Source organism: Halichoerus grypus, chromosome 3 (genome assembly GCF_964656455.1).
Source record: "Halichoerus grypus chromosome 3, mHalGry1.hap1.1, whole genome shotgun sequence".
In the NCBI taxonomy this organism is placed as follows: Eukaryota; Metazoa; Chordata; class Mammalia; order Carnivora; family Phocidae; genus Halichoerus; species Halichoerus grypus.
Window position 1 is genome coordinate 90,253,399 of NC_135714.1, and position 13,839 is coordinate 90,267,237.

The window sequence follows — 13,839 nt, forward strand, 5'->3', positions numbered from 1 at the left end:
AGACCCCAGCGATGGGAAAGAGAACCCAGCACCCTGCTATGCCTGGTACAGCGACTGCCCTCCCACGTCCCTATCTGCTCCTCTCTTCCTGAGTGCCAGGTACGGAGCACCAGCCTTCTCGTCATTGACGGAGCTGGTCTCCCCTCAAATGTTATGGTCAGGATGGTGTATTTAATGGAGAAAGACAAAATCCTACATCACAGCCAAAGTGGTATTTTTCCCTGGGAAACCTCATACAATGCAAAGTTGAATCACTCTTTCACAGGACTAAAAATAAATGCCTTTTCCTTCAGTCTTTTTCTTACATCACCATTCCGGGGTAAAAAGAAATGTTAAACCTAAGCTCTGACGAACCGGACTGAGAAGCCAGGTTTGGAGAAATCATTTGTCTGTCTTGTACATGATTCATCTTTTGATCAACAAAATGTTTTCTTTTGTTTCAATAGAAAGAAGAGTTGATGGACGATAAGTGGAATAGAACAACTTTCAGGAAGTCTGTCCCTATGAGCACCTACCTGGTGTGCTTTGCTGTACATCAATTTGATCGCGTTGAGAGAATATCAAATCGGGGAATACCTGTGAGTCCCATTATATTTTTAAAAATTTCCTACCTATGCATTTGTGATTAATTTTCTATGTTTTTTGAATAGTTTTTCTCCTCACATAACAGACTGGGAAAGCCCACTAGTTCTCAGGGTCCGTGAGCTTGACGATAGATACGCTGAGCAATACAGAACATCATAAGCCAAAAGGACACATGTGAGAAATAAACAAACATGACCAGCATAGGAATGACTAGGTTTGGATTATTTTAAAAGGAAAGCTCACTATAAAGACAAAGCGAGCTCCTAAGTACATTGGCACAAGTGTATTAAAATATTTGAGCATGCCCAATTTAGTGAAGCGATTGAGTATGTGTGTTTGGGTGGGGTCCTGGATGGAGACCAGAGAGGGAAGAGGAGACCACAAGAAGATGAATACCCTTCAGAGTCTACTATGCCATTCCTATATGTAATTCAAAATAAGACAACAACAGAGTGTCAAAAAATATTTTTTAAAGTGTAAGAGATAAATAAGCTTTTTAAAATCAAGATGACCAGGGTGCCTGGGTGGTGGTTCAGTCGGTTAAGCATCTGCCTCTGGCTCAGGTCCTGATCCCAGGGTCCTAGGATCAAGGGTCTTGGGATGGAGCCCTGAGTCCGAGTCTGGCTGCCTGCTCAGTGGGGAGTCTGCTTCTCCCTCTGCCCCTCCCCCTGTTCATGCTCTCTCTCTCTCTTTCTCTCTCTCTCTCAAATAAATAAAATCTTGAAAATAAAATAAATAAAATTAAGATGACCAATTCAATAATTTTCTTTTAAAAACACAAATATTTTACCTAATTTGTCTTCTCATTTTGGAGTCCCCCATTTTGCTTCTGCCCTAAACTCTTGCTTAATCTGTCTTTTGGTTCGTCTCCCACTGTGCTACATATTATATACATAAAACCTCATACTCTTTGCAATATAACTTTCGAAGGAAAAAAATCATCGCTCCCATTTTACAGAGGAGAGAATTGAAATTTACTATGTTCAAGTAATTTGCTCAAGATTACCCAGATGGCAAGTCATGGAGACTCAGATTCTTTCCAAATACCGTACCCTGCTAAACCTTCTGAAATATGATATTCTAAAAATGTCTTTACCTCTTTACCAATCACTGGAAGGAAGGGATGAATTCCTCTATTTCCCGTGAAACTGCTTCCAGAGGGAATTTAATGTCGGCTAGTAAGAGTCAAGCGTGGTTACCAGTGTGCTGCCTATACTATATCCAGATTATAGCAAGTGGGGGAATGTCCTAAGACCTATTCAAAGGGGCTGTATATGCTGATGACTTCTGTCATCTCATACCACATGTGTTGCTTTGATGTGACCTTCCGTTATCGTGAAAAGCACTGCCGGGGGCTGATAGATAATATTAGGTGTAAAAAAGAAATGACACTGGGAAGAGGAAATTGTTTTTCTGTGCTGTGCTGAATGTCACCGCTGGTGCTCCTCCCGCACCATGTAGAGGGGAAAGCATTAGTCCAGCTTCTTTTCTCTTCCCGTCTCATAGCAGTCATAGAATTTTCATCTGAAGGTTCTTTCTTCATTCCCTGCAGTTCAGTTGCACGAATGTCTTTCACCATGTGCAGGTGTTTTCCACACCAATTTCTAAACATGATGATTATGTCTGGGGCAAGTTTTTTACTTTGGGTAGAAATGCCAAGGCAAAGCAGAAAGCATAAACAATTCACTAATGATGACGTAATTTCCTAAATGAAGACCACGCAACCAACCAATCAGCAAAACGACATGTACTTGGAGTTATTTCCCACAGTGACAGTGAGTTTGCATTGCCAATGTGACTCTATCACCTGGTCCTCTGACCAAGGACACTTATTTGTAAGGTGGTGACACTGGCTGGTTGAGTCATGAGAACCTGTACCAGTTAGTTAGCTGAGCTTGAATGATGGATTTTATATAAAGGATTTGGATTACATAATGGAAAATATGATTTGGCAAAAGATCCCAATGGCCTTTAAGCAGCAAACGTTTCTTAAATATCAGAGCTGAGCGCATAACATTCTATTGTAAATTTGGTGAAGTTTTCACCATTTGGGTGGGAAATGAATATTGTCATAATACATTGCTTTTTGATCATCTATTTTAATAAGAGAGGAACAGGAAGCCATAATCTTTTTGGACACTTCCCAGAGACTCAGGGTCAGGAGAAGGCAGTGAAAGTGAGGCACGGAGCTTAGCAAAGTAGCTCTTCCCCCGACCCCATCTACAGAAGACAGGCAACCAGGTTTTGCAGGAGTGCAAAATCTTTGCCCTCCTGCAAAAGCTGGTAAGGCTGTTTTCTACAAAAGGTGAACAGAACCTTATAAGAAAACTTCTAAGGCATCTAGTGTGAATGTCAGTTTATGGTAAATTCTGCCTCATTGGCATTTGAGAGGTTCCCTGCCTGGCTTTTCCTTCCCACCCCCCCCTAAATTGAAATATAACAGTTAGCACTCAAGCACAAATGCCCCAGTGCAATTTCCCACTCCAGAAAGAGTTACAAGGAAACCAGCCTACTTAAATCAACCTAAATGTGACATCAGCAGGAACACGAACCAGCCTCAGTGTTGCATTCTTAGAGCTGAACAGACAACTTAAGACAAACAAGCATATGAGGAAAACAACAACATAAAAGAGAAAATCCAAGACAAATAAACAGAATAACACAGTGGGGGCAAGTAGTAATAATTGGGGAAAGTAAAGAGAATTCCCAAAAAAAGCCATAAAAAATCAAACCTTCTCATACATACAACCTTCAGTTATTGCTCTCAGAGACTCAAGAAGATACGATCACTATAAAATAGAACAGAAAGCTATGAGAAAATAATTGGAAATCAGTAGCCTGAGTTTAAAAACATGATTTCCAAAGCATAACCGGGCCCTGACCCCCAGGAACCTGTTACCAAGTACCAATTAGCCTATGCCTTCAGTTCTGCCCACTGCTTTGTACTTTTATCAAGTCCATGGAGATTTTGTTTAAAGTCCTAATATGTCTTGTGAGTTTTCCATTTTTCCTTTGCATCTGTCATTCCTGAATGTGGGGGTACATCAGATCTTCAGGTTACTGTACCATCTTGACCCAAAGTCCCTTTATTTCTATTTCGGTTTAAAAAAAAAAAAAAGAAACTAGGCGGTTTTTGTGTAATACAACACTTTTAGTAGAAATTTCATGAACCAAAAGACAATTCTTTTTTTTTTTTAAAGATTTTATTTATTTATTTGAAAGGGAGAGAGAGAGAGAGAGCTCGCACAGCAGAGGGGGGAGGGACAGAAGGAGAGGGAGAGAGACAAGTAAACTCCCCACCCAGTGGGGAGTCTGACGTGGGGCTTGATCCCAGGATCCTGAGATCAGGACCTGAGCCAAAGTCAGACACTTAACTGACTGAGCCACCCAGGTGCCCCCAAAGACCATTCTTATCCACTTTGTTCTGACAGTATTATTCTGGTACATTTGCTATTCATAATCAGATTATACCGTGCAATCAAGAATCAGTAGTACCCTGATTAAACTCTTTTGAGTATGTTTGCCTTTCTGGTATAGTTCCTTTGTATCAGTAAACACAGAATGCAGACCTATATTCTTCTTGTTTACTGGCGATTGCACAGCGGATATTAGTAGTTGAACTGTTCATTATGCTTGAAATGTCCTTGTTACTCATGAGAAAAAATTAGAGTACTCATCCCCAAAAATTGTTAAGAAGAAGGGTACTGAGTTTGGAAGGTAGCTCAAAAGACTTTTAAGTTTAACTCTGTATATTTCCTTTTTTGAATATTATTTGTATTACATTTTGATTCAGTCCTAAAAATCCAGAATAACTTGAAGAGATACTCCAAGTAATTTAGCAACAATTGAGGCCAGCCATTGATGGAATGACTTTAAACTCTGTTGGTAAGAAATCTCCTGAGGCCTCTTTCAGGTTTAGTTGATTGTTTAAGGGTTTTAAAGTAAATAAAATCTTCAGGTATTTATCCAAAGAAAATGAAAACACAAATTCAAAAAGATATGTGCACCCTTACTTTACTGCAACAGTATTTACAGTAGCCAAGATATGGAAACAACTTAAGTGTCCATTGATAGATAAATGGATAATTACACACACATACACACACACACACACACAGGAATATTATTCAGCCATTAAAGAATGAAATCTTGCCATTTGTGACAACATAGGTACATCTTAAGTGCTAAGTGAAATAAGTCAGACAGAGAGAGACAAATAGTGTATGATTTCACTTACATGTGGAAACTAAAAAACAAACAAAACAAAAATAAAAATAAACCAAAAACACAGGCTCATAGATACAGAGAACATGGTGGTGGTTGCCAGAGGCAAGGGGTGGGGGGTGGGTATAATGGGTGAAGGGGGTCAGAAGGGACAAACTTCCAGTTATAAAATAAATAAGTTATGGGGATGAAAAACTAAAATAAAATAAATGAAATCACTGAATTCTACTTTAAAAAACAAAAATTAAAAAAACCTGATCAGTGCAAAATGTGGAGATTATATGACTTTCCAGTTAAGTGAATTAACTCCTGAATTATCAATAAAATGCACTGTATTGTTTTTATAGAAATTGAATTTTGGGAAACAGTGCTCTTGATAAAAATGTCATTAACCTGATAGGTTAGTTCAGAGTTTTCCGTTGGGCTATATTGCATTCCATTTTCAAATCCAGAACAACATGGATTATGAATATATATTTTTTTAATTTTATTTTATTATGTTATGTTAATCACCATACATTACATCATTAGTCTTTGATGTAGTGTTCCATGATTCATTGTTTGCGTACAACACCCAGTGCTCCATTCAATATATATGAGTATATTTTTAAGTTTTAAAATTTATAGGTTTAATACACATACATTATTGAAGATTTGGACCAAGAAAAGCAGGTAAGAAAAAGGAAAATCACCCATATTATGGTGTATAAAATCATTCTAAGTTATTAGCTTGTGAAGTACATTTGACCTATGACCTCAGTAACTTTGCCAGAATTTTTAGTTTTGCACTAGTCTTCCAGGAATCAAATTCAGGACAAGTTATATGGTAAGGGTGATCCTGTTCCTGAGAAACAGTAAGTTCTAATTAGGACTTGAGTTTCTTTGGGCATTTGATCTCTGTTTTTTGTGAAGAAAGATGTGCAAAAAGGAGCAGATAACTTGCTGGAGATCATTTCAACTCTAGTCATATTCTCCTTGGCTTTCATGATCAGGGGGAGGAAGTTGAGGGGGACTGCTCACTAAGAGAGTGCTGGTATTACCCATTATTTAGGTTTATACTATAACCATATTAATTTGATTAATTCAGTAAAAGAGATTATAGTGTGCCTGCTTCCATAAATTTATAGGATGATTCCCGATAAGGAATTACACTGGAATTATACCTTTGAATGAATCCTTCCTACTTGCCTACTTGTTTCTGACTTAGTCCATTATTTGTCTGGATTAGAAAGATTGGTTGAAGGCAAGAAATAGGTGTATCGTGGGTTTTTTTTTTAATAAGCTTTATTTTTTAGAGCAGTTTTAGGTTTTTTGCAATGGATTTTAATTTATATATTCCCTTACATGGAAATATTCTTAATAGAAATAAGTTTCATTGTTTTAATACTCAGATATGTTTTTAAACTCCTTATTTTGAGATAATTTTATCATTAGGGATTGCGAAGATATAACAGAGTCCCTATGTGACATTCACCCAGCTTCTGCCAAAGTTAACGTCTTACAAAACCATTTATCATCCATTCCTCGAAACTAAGAAATTAGTTTTGTACAAACTATTAACTAGACTACATTGAATTTCACCAGATTTTCCACTAAAGCGCTTTTTCTGTTCCAGGATCCAATAGGTGATACCACATTGTGTTTGGTCATGATGTCTCCTTAATTTTGTCCAGTCTGTGGCATTTTCTCAGTCCTTCCCTGTTTTTAACGATCTGGATATTTTTGAAGAGTACTGGTCAGATAGTTTGTACAATGTCCCTCAAGTTGAGTTTGTCTGACGTTTTCTCATGATTGGAGTGGGGTTTTGGATTTGGAGGAAAAATACCACAGAGATAAAGTATCCCACTCATTAGATCATATCAGGGGGTACATGCTATCAACACAACTTATTACTGGTGAGGCTAACTTTGATCACTTAGTTAAGGTGATGTCTGCTAGGTTTCTGTAGTGTAAATTATTATTTTACTTTTTCATACTCTATCTGTTATAAACGATCACTAAGTACAGCCCGTCCCCAAGAGGAAAGGGATTAAGCCCCACTTCCTGGAGGAAGGACTATCAGAGAATTTATGGAGATATATTATAGCCACCTCAGTGATGAATAAATATTTACAGGGAGAGATAAATAAAGGTTATGTACCTATCCTATTTCTCCTTAAAGCTTTGACCCTCATTGTTGCATTCATCAATGGATCTCACTGGCAGCAATTCTTATTGTCACGTTCTAAAGACAATTTTCTACTGCCCCAGAGCTATTTTTGACATAGGTTTATTTTATTATGTTAAAGGACATTTTTGCTATGGCTTTGCGAAGGTTTCAGAATGAGCTTAATTTTAATTACGTTTTTATGAGCGTTTTAAAAAGAATTCATTTCTTTACGGGGAAGGTCTATTCTAAATTCATGGCTCTTAATCTTCCCCAAAAGAATGCATTCAATTCAGGAAGCCATAGATGATCGCTAAGGATTCGTATTCTTCATTTAAATTTACAAAAATGTAAACATAATATGAATTAAAAATAATATAAAATTCTATGAAGTAAGTTAGACTTTTTAAATATTTGGTTTTTGTTCAAAAAAATTCTACTGGGGTAATAATATCATCAAGCCTCAAACAACTTCAATTTTGACTCAAATGAAAAGTAAGCTTCGAACAAACCCTTCGTGTAACCCAAGTGACGGTGCTGGGTTGTTTCTCAAACAGCACCTCCCAGCAGCTGAGTTCTAAACTCAACAGTTCTGGCCACATTTGACCTTGCAAAGCCACGACAGAAAAATAGTCCATAGTCACCCACACTTCGAGCCATGGTTTTGCATATTTATGATAATTTGTCTGTGGGGAAGGGGCAAGCTCAAACTTAGGAAGACTACACCACATTCCTGGGATCAAAACTTGAAAAAACCCCAATGTATCACTATTCCTTTCTGCCAAGTATTCCTCCGCCACAACTCTGCCCACTGCTGGAAGAACATTTGGAGGAATATGGACTTACACAATTAAACGCATTGATGGCATATTTAGTAACACCAACCATGTACCTTTAGTACACGTTTCTGGACTTAAAAACGATACAGAATTATTTTCTCTTTCTCATCCTGGCTACCCCGCCAATGGTAACGAAACAACCAGTTAGGTTGTTTTGATAGCGTTTCTTGAGCCCCGACCGTGAGCACAAGGAGGCTAAGCCCCGAAGGGAATGAAAGATGCTAAGATAACTGTGCTTCAGTTGAGATGTGAAACAGGTGGTAACCATTGTCCAGTGTCACCCAAGTGGGTTTTCATGTCTTCGATGGTCATACCATCTCTTTCAATGGCGAAGATCTTGCCCTGTGTTTTAGGGGCCCTGCAAAGGTCCTGGGTCCTATAAAGGGATGTGCCTATTTGGAGCACTTCAGATAAGACTATAGAGACTCAAGAGATGAACAGGTGCTAAACCTGAGAAATGATCGACAGCGGAAAGGCAGGCTGTTGTCGATAGGTCAAGTATATGTAATTTATAAAATATAAATAATAGAGAAGCTCTTATGAATAATGCTGGGCCAAGAGGTGTACACAGATAAGCAATAGACTTACATTTCTGGGCCATTCCTGGGCAAACCTGGATGGTGTGGTCACCTTTATCAACAGAAAACACTCAACAGACAAGGACAATAGGCCATGGAGCCAGGGCACGGAGCACCTGTAGTGCGCGCAGGTGGCGGTGGGAACCCTGCAGGCGTCGGCTCGAAACACTCAACAGACAAGGACAATAGGCCATGGAGCCAGGGCACGGAGCACCTGTAGTGCGCGCAGGTGGCGGTGGGAACCCTGCAGGCGTCGGCTCGAAACACTCAACAGACAAGGACAATAGGCCATGGAGCCAGGGCACGGAGCACCTGTAGTGCACGCAGGTGGCGGTGGGAACCCTGCAGGCGTCGGCTCGGCTTCTGACCAGGGCAGTGCTGACAGCGGTGGCTGGCAGTCTGTTCAGGCCGATGCCTCTCTGTTCATAGGGTCTTTCTGTGTTCAGTGCCTTCACCTCTGACCCTAACCTGCCCTTCCACAGTCCTGACCCATCAGGCTCACTACCCCTCCCCTGGTGCAGGTAATTCTCGGGTAGTTTTTTGAGGGAGAGCTGGGCCTTCCTCCGTTCTCTTTCCAATCTATTGTTACAGCATAAATTCTGCAGTTTGCTTTTTTCTTGGCCTTCTGCTTTTATTTCCAAAAGCCTTTCTAACCAGGCTTTGGCAAATCGAAAGGTTTTGGCTTTCAAATTTATTGCGTGGGCATGAAAAGCCTATTTTGGCAGTCAAACACTTTTTACTTTTTTTTCCCCCTGTATTGTCCTAATGTCCCTAATGGTAATGTGGCTATCACTCATATATAAGGAAGTGCAGACAAAGAAAATCACAGAGGTTAATAATTCAATGTATTATCTGCAATGATACCAGTGTTCTCGATGGGACGCATAAAACTCTTACACATCAAGCACTGCTTTATGCACTAGCTTAGTTAATGCTCCCAGTCACTCCATGAGCCAGCGGCTGTGGTTATCTCAAATTTGCAGCCAGGGAAAGTCAGGTTTCACTCTTAGAGAGAAGAGACAGGATGATACAGTAAAAACCCAGCTTTGGACTGAAGACTACTGTTAGTTTTGCCTTAGTCTTCATTTTTCTCATGTACACAATGAGGAAGTTTATTTTTAAAACTCTTCAACCTCTAAAACGTGAAATGGAAGTCTACAGTTCAAAGGCAAAATATTATATCCTATTATTGTTAATAGTGCCAGATTCGTAGAATTGATGTGTAGAGTGAGACATTGCATGGAAAGCACTTATCACATTACCTGGAAATTTTAAGCACTCAGTAGGACTAATGATTAATCATAATGATGACACATGAAGGAAGTGCCAGCAACCAGTCAAGTTCCTAATTCTCGTGGACATAAATTCCATCTCTCAAATTCCTGGAGACGCTTGAATGAAAGGGACAATATGAAGAACTGTGAAAGCCTTCTTTACAGGAGGTTCCCATATGATAAGAGAAAAGTAACAACAACGATGACGATAAAGTAGATAGATATATCACACCTCCCAAAAGAATAATCAGCTGAATATATGCACTGGAAAGCACAGACTTTAGATCTGACACCAGCTCCATAGATTAAGTGCTTTGAGATATGACTAATAGTATCCAACATGGTATATCTAGGTAATTTGATTTACTTAGGGAACTTACTACCTCTAAAAACTAAATATAGGTTCTTGAAGGCTTACAAACTTTATACTTCTATATAAGATTATAAAGCTTAAATATAAACTTCATATTTGACCTTTAATAGAGTCCTCGGATATTAAAGGATATATGACTCTTTTAGAAGACAAGAAGAAGAAAGAATATACATGCATATCTCCCTCCTCACTCCATGCTGTTTCAATACTGTCAGTCATATGCTTAAAAAAGTCATCTCAGTGAGGCAAGCTTATAAACTAGAAAGATGACAATTATTACAAAGTGATGACAACTGAGGGGTAATTTCCTGAACTTTGTCATGGACAGAGGTACTGTGGCCTCGCCGATTACTAAAGCCTTTGCTAAAGCCCACAGAAAGGAGAGGGAGGTGCAGATAGAGCATAAGCTGAAGATGAGGCTGGAAAGCAGGAAAGGCCGAGCAGAGGGGAGGATGCTTAGATCACCAAATCCGAACATCACAGATGATCTGCTATTAAATAGATGTCACATAAAGGATTTTGAAGCTTCAGCTAGCACACAATGTTGGCATGCTGGTAGAGTCTTTAAAGTAAGTTTGTTACATACCGCAGCTAGGACACGCTCTGGATAAACTTCAGCTGCTTATGTTACAAGATTAATGGCTGAATCTGTATATTCTTGATTGCTTAGCCCAGTGGATCAGAGCAATAGTCATAAAATATGATCGATGTCCCTTCAAAATAAGGGTCACAGATCACAGGTGATCTTCAGACTGGCCAGACTGTAAAGACAGAACATACTTCCGTGGTGTTGAGTTCCTCAGAAACAAAGAGGAAGGGGCTACTTTCATTCTGATCGAATTTACAGTAACATCAATCCAACAACAGAAATTTGGAGAGTGAGAAAAACCGGATTATGTTGTCTCAGAAGCATTCTGTGTGAAGGGAGCCAATCTAATGGCATGGGGAAAAAGATTCGGTACAAATAGCAGAGTCTTTCTCCTCCCCATTGTGCACCTGGTGTTCCCACTCTTATCTCTTCTTCCTCTTAACTCCCAACAGTGAGTCTAGGGACTCACTGTTATCACTACTTCCTCTTTCTCCCTCTTTCTCAACCCTCTCATTCTCCAAACATTATGTGCTGCACAGAAGTAGTGTGTGGATAACAGTGGAGTAGGTCAAGGGGAATTATCCTCCCTGACGTTTCTTAATGGTAGAGAACAGATGTGGTGGAAATTCCGGGGGAGTTATGACTCTAATTCACAGAGGAAATGTTCTGAAACTCCCAGTGTACACTGTGGCAGACCTGTCTGAACACGATGGTTTTGATTTCATACGGCAGTTACTTCGCTCTGTACAGTGGCCACCAGCTGGATCTTTAGCTTCACTCAACTTCTTGGAAAATGCATGTCACTGTTCACAAAGAGAACGAGAACAGTGAGGAAATGTATCACCTATCCTGGTAACTGAAAAAGCCAAAACCAAACCCAAACCCAAAACAAACCTCAAAGAATGTTGGGATGGTTGTTGGGTGAGTTGTGTTGCCTTTGGAGACGAAGATGAACACATCTTTACTTTTGCAAATAAAGCAAGAATGTCAACTACCCAGTGGATGTGGGAACAGTGAGCCGTTCTGGTAATTTCAGGGAGGCTCTTTCAGTACTTGGCCTTAAATTCTTAGATCGTTCTACCGTTTTTCACATCTAAGAAAAGATGGCTCGAGATGTGTGCCTAAGAGAACACCAAAACTAGCAATCTTTTTGGAATAATAAAGGAAAAAAGTAGGCATAATTTCTCTTTCTGTTTTCCTTTTTTTAAATGATGAGTCACCTGTTTCAGTTAGGTAGATGGGCTTGGATTTACCGAATAACTGCATATTTTGCTTTACTTGAGGGTTTTGAATCAGGTCTTAAGTTCAGCAAGTATGCTTCATTTGAATTCCTCACAATTTTTTTTTTTTTTAGGATTTTATTTATGTATTTGAGAGAGAGATAGAGAGAGAGACAGACAGAGCTATCAAGAACACGAGTGTGGGGGGGAGAGGGTGAGGGAGAGGGAGAAGCAGACTCCCTGCTGAGCAGGAAGCCCAACATGGGACTCGATCATGAGATCATGACCTGAGCTGAAGGCAGACACTTAACCGACTGAGCCACCCAGGTGCCCTCTTACAAACTTTTTTTTTTTAAAGACTTCTTTTTTAGAGCAGTTTCGGGTTTACAATTAAGTTGAAGATCTTATGTAAGATTTTACATATGCCCCCTGCCCCCACATATGCAGAGCCTCCCCCATTATCACTATCACTTCGCCAAATAGTACATCTTTTTTTAACCAAAGATGAACCTACATTGATTATTCAAAGTCCATAGTTTACCTTAGGGTTTGCTCTTGGTGTTGAACGTTCTGTGGATTTGGACAAATGTATGATGATATACATCTATCATTATATCATACAGAGTATTTTCACTGCCCTAAACATCCTCTATGCTCCACTTATTCATATTTCTTTCTTCCTCCACCTCCCAACCTCTAGCAACTACTGATCTCTTTATTGTCTCTATAGTTTTGCCTCTTCCAAAATTAATATAATTGGAATGATATAGTATGAGGTCTTTTCAGAATGGCTCTTTCAGTTAGTAATATGTATTTAAGGTTTCTTCCTGTCTTTTCATAGCTTTATAGCTCATTTCTTTTTAGCACTGAATAATATTCCATTGTCTGGATGTACCACAGTTTATCCATTACCTATTGAAGGACATCTTGGTTTCTTCCAAGCATTGGGAATTGTGAGTAAAGCTGCTATAAACATCTGTGTGCAAGTATTTGTTGGACATATTTTAAACTCTCTTAGGTAAATACAAAGGAGCACAATTACTGGATCATATAGTAAGAGTATATTTAGTTTTGTAAGAAACTGCCAAATTGTCTTCCAAAATGGCTATGCCATTTTGCATTCCCACCAGCAACATATGGGAGTTCCTGTCACTCCACATTCTCGCTAGCATTTGGTGTTGTCAGTGTTCTGGATTTCGGAATTCTAGTAGATGTGTAGCGGTATCTTATTATTGTTTTAATTTGCATCTCCTTGATGACATATGATGTGGAGCATCTTTTTGTGTACAGATTTGCCATCTCTATATCTTCATTGATGAGGTGTTTCTTAAGGTCTTTGGCCCATGCTTTAATCAGGTTGTTTTCTTCTTGTTGAGTTGTAGGAGTTCTTTGTATATTTTAGTCCTTTATCGGATGTGTTTCTTGCAAATATTTTCTCCCAGTCTTTGGCTTGTCTTCTCATTCTCTTGACATTTTCCTTCACAAAGCAGAAGTTTTTAATGAAGTCAATTATCAATTATTTCTTTCATAGATCAGGCCTTTGGTGTTGCACCTAAGAAGTCGTCTTCATATCAAAGGTCATCTAGGTTTTCTCCTATGTTGTCTTCTAGGAGTTTTATAGCTTTGCATTTTACATTTAGGTCTGACCCCTTTTGAGTTCATTTTTGTGAAGGGTATAAAGTCTGTATCTAGATTCACTTTTCTGCATGTGGGTGTTCATTTGTTCTAGCACCATTTGTTAAAAAAACTATCTTAGTTCCATTGTATTGCCTTTGCTTCTTTGTCAAAGATCATTTGACTGTATTTATTTGGTCTATTTCTGGGCCCTCCATTGTGTTGTATTGATTTACTTGTCTATTGCTAATACTGTACTGTCTTGATTAGTATAGCTTTATAGTAAGTCTTTAAGTCAGATAGTATCAGTCCTCCAACTTTGTTTTTCTCCTTCAATATCATGTTGGCTATTCTGGGTCATACATGCTGAAACTGGGAGGTAAAAAGTCTATACTTG

At 39.0% G+C, this 13,839-nt stretch overlaps 1 protein-coding gene across 1 annotated transcript in view; it reads left to right on the forward strand.

Moving 5' to 3' along the window:
• ENPEP (glutamyl aminopeptidase) overlaps positions 1 to 13,839 on the forward strand; it is an 84,943-nt gene that overhangs the window by 14,713 nt on the left and 56,391 nt on the right. Inside the window, exon 3 of the mRNA XM_036098038.2 lies at positions 447 to 578. Within this exon, the coding sequence (XP_035953931.2) occupies positions 447 to 578 (132 nt within the window). The remainder of the gene's footprint in view (positions 1 to 446; positions 579 to 13,839) is intronic.